Genomic DNA, 8500 nt, shown 5'->3' with positions numbered 1-8500 from the left:
CCGCCCCTCGCCGCGCGCCGGCTGCGGCAGCCTCAGTCGGTCTGCAGCCGCACGGCCACCGCGAGCCAGCCGCCGCAGCCTGCGTGCAAGCTCAGCGCCCCCGGGAGAGCAACGCGAGCCCCCAGAGCCCGCACCATGCAGGCCACTGCCGATTCCACCAAGATGGACTGTGTGTGGAGCAACTGGAGAAGTCAGGGTATTCTCTTTATTTCAGTAGTGCATGCCTGCGGCGCACGGGAAACCCGGGATCCGGACTCGTCCATTGTGCATCGTTTCACCTGTGGGACCTATGCATGCTTTATGCCCAAAAGCTTTCTGTTGGGGGGAGTAAACCTGTTATTTCAAAAATCATAATGGATGGTGTTTGAATTTTTTTCCTTTTTTTTTTTTTTTTGGTTTACACCCCCTCCCTTCCACCCCTTTGTTTTCTTGTAATGCTGGTACAGTATTTTAAATAATGCATCACTTGCCTCCTCTGGGATCTTTTTAAGGATCCGTTGATCAATATTTGTTTAATCTTTTCTCATCCCTGGAGTTAAGGTGCTTCCTTATTGTTCCGTGCATCCCAGTGCATTTATTTCTGCCGAAAGGTTGAAATCTCCTGGCAGAACCATTAACTCAAAGGGCTCTAGAACATCTTTTAAGAAGATTGTTTAATCTTTTCTCATCCCTGGAGTTAAGGTGCTTCCTTATTGTTCCGTGCATCCCAGTACATTTATTTCTGCCGAAAGGTTGAAATCTCCTGGCAGAACCATTAACTCAAAGGGCTCTAGAACATCTTTTAAGAAGAACACACCCTTTTCAGGGCTGTTATTTGTGGTCACACAAAGGAGACTGAAAATGCAGACTGGCTCTCAAAATTCTGAAAATATGATGGCGTAGCCACATATTAGGATGGTTTACTTTGAATGTTCCAGTGTTTCTGTCTGTCATCGAAGTAACCTGTAACTATTACTTATTAAGGATGTGTATCTGTGGAATAGATGGAGGGAAATAAGAAAACAGTGCCGGTTGCCTGCTGGTACAACAGATTTATTTTGAAACAGTCCATAGCAGCACTGGGTGTGGCCACCCTCCAGCCTCGCTCGGGTTGCTTTTCAGCCATTTTTATTCAGCCTCATACTTCACACATCCATCTCTCCTTTGTTACTGAAACATTCTCTCCTTCACCTTGCTCAGCTAGAGATGGCGAGGAGAGGGAGTTAATTGGCAAGAATGAATTACGGGTAGTAAACTTAGGTGTTTGTAAGATAAAGCGTTTTTTCATATTTAACAAATATGGTTCTGAAGAAGGAACGTTTGGTTTAACCTGCAGCGTTTTGCAGCATCCCTCAGGGGACCAAGAATACTCTGGAGCAGCAGCTGATTTTTTAAAAACCTGGCATTTTCTCCTTGTAATTTTATATCACAAAGAATAGAAAGCCTTTTCATCTTTCATTCCTCTCTGGGGTTTTTCTTTGGTATATTGCTTAAGAAAAAGTAAACAAATCTCAGATTTAAAAGCACACATACTTTGCCTGTTGTGTGTTGGATGGGGTGGCAATCACATAAAATACAATAATTTACTTAAAATTATGTGGGTCTGTTGGAAATACAGTTGTCAAAAGTAAATAGATGGACCTGATAAATTTAAAAGCCAGTAAATAATAAATGTGTGGCAACTGAGAGGCATGATTGTAGAGAATGGTGACAACTACATAGAATGGCATAGGTTTAATGTAGACGGCAGTTGTGAAAATTCTTTGTAACATTCATTTTTGTTGTGTTTAGATCCATCCAGTTTATTTGATATACACACTCAACAACCAACTATGGCTTGATATAATATCAAGTTTAGTTGGACATAAAGATTGGTTTTTAGACCATGATGATGGGTTTCTTCTTAACAAAAGTAGTTACCAGGGATGGCAGGTTTTCTTTTTTATTTGTATGTGCTTAAGATATTGGACACTATTTCATTACAGTCCTGTGTATTTTACCTCAGTGGCTTCAGTTGACCTCTATGGGGTTTTAAAAATGCACGGACATTTATGATCAGAAATTAACACAAAATGCTGTAATTTGTCCACTGAAGACAATCATTTTAATTTCCAATGTATAGCTACTTGTAGAGATTAATAGAAGATAGCTGAGGATCTTTTACACCCGGTGACCTTTGGTAGTCTTCCCCACCATTGATTTCCTTTTGTCAGATAGAACAAAGCCATTATCTTGAAAATTGACTAATAACTAACTGGGTGGGTGGGTTTATAGGCACAAAAGAGAAATGGTAAGGAGTGAATTATTCCTTCGGTTTCTCCCCACTATGAGAACTTTTCATCTCTAAATTAAATCTACAATAAGATTTTTTGTTGTTGTTTAGCATTTTCATTGTATCTTCTTCACTTTAGTTCCTATATTATCAATAACAGTTGTTCTTCACCTTGGCCGCACATTAGAATCACCTGGGAAGCTTTAACAAACACAAAGGATGCCTGGGCCCCACCCCTAGAGATTTTGATTGAATTAAGCCAAGCATCAGTAGTTTTAAAAATCTCCTTAGGTGAGTTTAATTTGTAAGTCGGGTTGAAGCCACTGCTGTGGAGTAATTGTTAGTAAGCCCAATCCATGGGACAGCAGAGGTCCAGTATACAAATGATGAAATGGGTGTGACTGAGGAGCAGCTGTGAATGCAGTTAGGAAGAACATTGTTGATAATGTCCTCTGGAGGTATTAAAAGGTGAAAGTTTTGCTTAGAAAGGAAGTAGATAATGTGTTTCAAGTTTCCTCCGTGTTATTAAATATTCCTTGGAGAAATTGCAGCAGATTGACTATTTTGTGAAGACTCCACTGAAATTAATTAAAACTGTAGAGCACATGCAAAAGGAAACTTACATGTATCTTATTACCATATATGATTTTAGCAATAGACAAGAACGTTTAAAGAAAAAGAGGCTAAGATCCACATTACACTATATTGCACAAATTCTGCTTCCAGTTAAAAAAAATTATGTGAACCAAAGGACAGTTTACTCAGTGAAAATGAAATGAGAATGAGATAGGTTACAGGTTACTACCTAGTAAAACACCTATATAGATGATAATCTTACAGGTCAGTGCAATACTGCTGTTTACGGGGCACTTTTACTGAGCACTTCACTTGCGTTACTACATTTCACCCTCACAGATCCTGTGCAAGTAAGTTTTATTACTATCCCTATTTTGCAGGTGATAAACTGAAGCTTCTGTCAGGGCACACAGCTAGTCATACCAGAGGCCGGATGTAGCCTGGGCTGACTCCAGAGGCCCTCACTTCTTACCACTCCACTATCTGCCTCAGAGTGATGGCTTTTTCCTCAATGACTTTTCTAAAGATATGAATTATCTATATATAATGGTAATTGTATGGGATTGATAACCTCCCACATTTGCAACTTTTCATTTTGCAAAACGTCTTCTCATTTGAGCTTTTCAATTTAATCTTAAGAGTAAATAATGAGCCTCGAAGAAGTTAAGTGGCATGCCCATGGTCTTGTGGTAAGTGGTGAACTGGGCAGTAGAAATGACTCTCCTGGCTTCACATCCAGGACTCTTCCCAGCTCAGTGTTCACTGCCTCTCTTACCAATGCTAAGTTATACAAGGCGAATGCTCACTTACCTCTTCTGAGATATTTTCACATAGCTCCTCTCTTTACAGACAAAGCAAAATTTAGCAGCAAGGCAGTGATCTTGCCCAGTTTATGCCATTTCTGTCATCAACACCATCATCATCAATTCGTCATCCTAAATTCTCCGTAAATATCAGCTCTGTGCCAGTTGCTGCCTTAAGCTTTTGTTACATACCTTGTCTTAATTATGTCTCCATGAGATTATTGTGTTACTCTCATTTTATAGAGGAGGAAACTGAGTGTTTTAAATAATTGTCAGTAACTGGGTCCTGACCACAGGGTGTTTTGATCATGAAGCCTATACTTTTAACTATTCTACCATACAACCCAAATCCAGATGGTATTGTGCCAGGGGAACAAAATGTGATCAGAACCATCCATCTACATGAATCTGTTTGTAGATCATTTTTTTCCAGGTTTTACTGTACTCAACAAATTCACCTGGCAGGACGCTTGGTAATATGTTGGATTGATTCATGTCGTGTGCTTGGGGATAAGGGTCAGCTCCCTCTTTACTCTGCGTGGCAGCATTCTGTAGTTACATCTTCCTCAGTATGTAAGTTGTTGATGGAGGACTAACCACTTTCCAGACAGCATAACCTAAAGGCATTTGTTTTTTTACGAAATGAAATATTTTGAAAATCCTATGCTGACCTACAGCACTCTGTGGAAACACATCGAGGTAGTCTGTTATGAAAGATGCTAGTTCAAAACATGTATTAAAGAGCCAAGCATCCCAGAACACACAGAGGAAATATCTGTTTTAGCCACAGTAATTGGAACAAATGCTTGTCTTTTGAAAATGGCATTTGATAAAGACAATTTTACACATATACATAAAGGAAGATCTTTTATCAAAATCAGCATTTTATTTAGATTTATTATTATTAGAATATTGTACAAATATTACAACATAAACATTACATGTGCAAACTCCCTCTGGGTGGATTTTAATGAGGTTCAATGGGCTTAGCTGGAGAGCTAGGGATATTTTTTTATTAGTGAAAGAAAACTCTCATCATGTGCATAATATACCAAACGTAGGTAGTCAGTTACTCCATTGAAAAATAAAGGTCTCTGCCCCATAAATATGTACATAATATGTATTATTATGTGTCAATTAAAATAATAATAATAAAGAAGAAAGATAAATGCAAAAAAAAAAGAAAGAAAAAGAGGACGGTCTCCCATAAATATGTGCAATTATTGTGTCGATTAAAAATAATAATAAAGAAAAAGAAAGGTCTTCTTTTTCACGATGTCTTATCATTTTCAAGAGAATCTTTATAAGAGAGTATTTCAAAATTTTGGGAGAGAATAATGGCTGTATCATTTTTCTAAAAATGATACATGTACATTATGATAATTTTCATTTGTACAAAGAGAAGTTCAAATGCCACAAATCATCCAAAATCCTCTTACCCAGAGCTAATCACAAAATTTTGGGAGAGAATAATGGCTGTATCATTTTTCTAAAAATGATACATGTACATTATGGTAATTTTCATTTGTACAAAGAGAAGTTCAAATGCCACAAATCATCCAAAATCCTCTTACCCAGAGCTAATCGATGTTAGTATTTGCTGAATATTGTCTAATATATCTATATATACCATAAAGATGTAGGTGAAGGGCTAGTTAGGCAACAAAAACAGTTTTTATAAAATAAGATTTATACATATAAAAAAGTATTTAATTTAATTTAATAGAAAGAGATTACATGAAACTGAAAGAAATGTGGAACTTCAGGTATGTTTCTTTACTATATGAGCAATTTCTTCCTAAAATTAAGAAAAAGACTATGATAAACATCAATAGCTTACAATCATTTTTTAAATTACATGTTTCAGTTTTAAACTGTACAGATGGGCTATCTGCAGTCTTTTTTTAAAAAGGAAGATCCATTGTGAGTAAAAAAGGTTGACAAAATACTGATCTAAATTCACATCTACAAATTTCTGATTTTTCTCAGATAGCCATGAATTAATACTTATTTTATTAAAGAACAATAATAATCCTGATATTCTATGACTATAGCATTGTGATTACTATATATCAACAGGGATTGTGTATGGAATCTTCCAGCATAGTCAACAGGCCCTTCCTTCATCGTTTTAAAAAAGTTTCTCTTCTTCTCCCCACTTTCTCCCTCCCTCTCCTTATATTTGAAATGATATTCTGTATGCAATTTCATGTTTAGAGTGCTTTATACATCCTGTAGCAGAATCTGTGAAGTAATTGATAAATTTTAAATTACCTTATGATAGAATTAAATTCTAAAAGCCATTGAATCCAACAAAACAAAATCTAATATGAGTTAGACCTTGAGTGGACAGCTTTCAGATTATTGCCTTTCTCTTTGAAAATAATTAAATGTATGTCAAAACCGAATTTTCCATTGTTTTCAACTTGATCTCCTAAATTGTGTGCATATTTGGCCCATGTATTATTTATATATGGTCACCTTTCCAGTTCTAATGAAAGTACACGCAGCCATCCAAAGAAACATTGCTGCCTTATAATTAACTGGAGAATTTGAAAGCTAAGAATTTGACATTAGTCATTCTTTAAAAGCCATCTTCTGCCTAGATGACAATAATAATAACTACTTTAAAACCCTAGTAATTATCACTCTATTCTAAACTTATAACATATATTGCAAATAAGATAAGAAGATTGTTAGGAGTTTTGAACTTAGAAGTAGAGTTCTCTTTCCCCAAAATATGTTTGAGCTATATCTTTAAGTTAAATCCAAGCAAAGTTGTCTTGTTGTTTCACAAAATAAAATTCTTAAATTCTCCCTTATTTCCTGTATTGGTAAAGGGGGACAAAATAATTCCAACATTACTTACAAGTTGTTTGCCAAAATTGGTGTTAATTCTGAACAAATGAAAAGTAGAAATGTAATAGGTTTTAATTTTTAGAATTTATTGCAGTTCCACCCATTTTACCCATAAGTATATATCAAATAATGGTCATATTTTATCTCCTTCCTTTAGAAACAGTTCACCAAACTGCAAATTGGCCAGCCTCAAATCCAGGGGTAATTGGCATCACAAAGGACATATCTTGTTTAATGGAACAAAGGTACCAAGAGATATCATTCCTTTTCTTATATCTTTTTAGTTCAATAAATATTTTTACCATTATGGTCTTGGTCAAAATTTTTAAATATAATCATTTTTTAAAAAAGAACCAACAGCCGTCTACCTCCATGGTTCTTTTCTATTCCAATATAGTGATGGATTTTAAGGTGTGTCACAGACTTGAGATTTTGTAGCTGGTTATGATTGATGACCAACAGACTGAATGAACAGTTTGTATTTTGATCTGGTCAAAAAGCTTAAAGAAAAAAAAAGTACATGAAGACTTTCCTGATTCAGTGCCTCGAAAATTTTTCTTTGTGCTGCAACTAACATGGTTCCAAAGCCTGTCTCTCCTTCCATGTGACCACCTCTTCCTTGAATCCCAGTTTGCCCGGTGAAAACCCCTCCAAATGAGCCCCTTGGCTTTGCTACAGGTTTAGAAAAAGAAGAAGCTGACCATCCTGTCTTAATTACATGGACCTTGCTGTTAAACTTCCTGGCCAGGCCCACCCATCATAGAGACAAAGGGTCTGGGCGTCACTGTGTTAACTTACAGCAGGGAGGGAATGGGGATATTCTAGTCCTAGTGGTTACAACCAGCAGACAGGAATCACATTCACTTCAAACTCAGGAAAAAGGGGAGCCCTTCATAAGCATAACAACAGGTTTTGACTTCATTCCGACCTGAGGAGTCGCTGCTAGGGAATAGTGTGTTTGCTGTGTCTCTCATGGAAGACAAGTTCCAGACTTAATGTTTCCTGTCACTTTGACAATCAAATTCTTCATTTTTCTTTGTTCCACCAAAGCTCCATTAGAGAGTAGTGGATTGAATGCTCTGCTCTTTTACTATCCATAGGAAGCACCAGGCTTAATGTGTCTTCCCTTTGAGAACATCCACGGAATTATTTAAATATCTAGAAATAGTGTTGGCATTTTTTCTCTTGACAGTCATATTGGCTGTATCTAAGAGGTGTGAGGAGAGGGCCTGCAAAGTGGAATCACTGTGGGTGTCTTATGGGCAAAGTCCCCCTAGCAGTTTCCCCTCTGGGCTCAGGGCTTCTGGATTGCCATTTAAACTTTTTACCTACGTGGGAAACTCTTAGTAAATGAAACCCATGGATTTGTTGACCAGAAGAGGTCATCATTGAAGGTCTCTGTGAATGTTTAAAGTATTTTACTGCATCTCCTTCCATTATGTTTCTCCAGTTTAATGTAAAATGAGGGAAAATTAAAGTAAGGAGTTACTTCCGTTTCTTCTTGTTAACATTGTGTGGTGATATTTTGTTTGCCTCACAAAAACGTCAGAAAACATGTCTTTCTATCACTGTTTTGGACACTGGATTGAAAAGAACTGAGGTTTGTCTAGCCTTCTAATCCTGTTCACAAAGTAGTCAACTATTGTAGTCAAATCACTGGAAGCGTGCCAAAAAGTAAATAAAAGTCAACAGCATGTCATCTTTTACCAATTCTTTTGCTGAAACACTGATATTTTTATGAGCAGGAATTTCTTACATTTTCTCACTTGACCTTTTAAAAAGTAGCATTAAGTTGTCATACAGCAAACGGTGCAATGCTGCCTGAAATGAAGTCTTTTTTGGGCCAAAATGAAATATAAATATACATTTAAGAATATGATGCAATAATGCAGGTAATTGTACACAATTTATTGCCATTTTATATTATCCATTTATACCACATTCTGCCTTATAAATAAAATATGAGTATCTGTACCAGTGTCTTTTCAGTTCATACATGTTTAATAAACTT

General features: G+C 36.6%; 1 protein-coding gene across 1 annotated transcript in view; it reads left to right on the top strand.

Moving 5' to 3' along the window:
* Positions 1 to 29: 29 nt before the first annotated feature.
* The window catches only part of RTN1 (reticulon 1), a 27595-nt gene continuing 19124 nt past the window's right edge, over positions 30 to 8500 (top strand). The window contains exon 1 of the mRNA XM_008575924.1: positions 30 to 196. Coding sequence (XP_008574146.1) covers positions 136 to 196 — 61 coding nt within the window. The 5' untranslated portion in view covers positions 30 to 135. The remainder of the gene's footprint in view (positions 197 to 8500) is intronic.

This window comes from Galeopterus variegatus, unplaced genomic scaffold (assembly GCF_000696425.1).
Source record: "Galeopterus variegatus unplaced genomic scaffold, G_variegatus-3.0.2 Scaffold1257, whole genome shotgun sequence".
Taxonomy (NCBI): Eukaryota; Metazoa; Chordata; class Mammalia; order Dermoptera; family Cynocephalidae; genus Galeopterus; species Galeopterus variegatus.
Note: the sequence above shows the minus strand (reverse complement) of the source record. Positions and strands in the feature narration are given on the sequence as shown.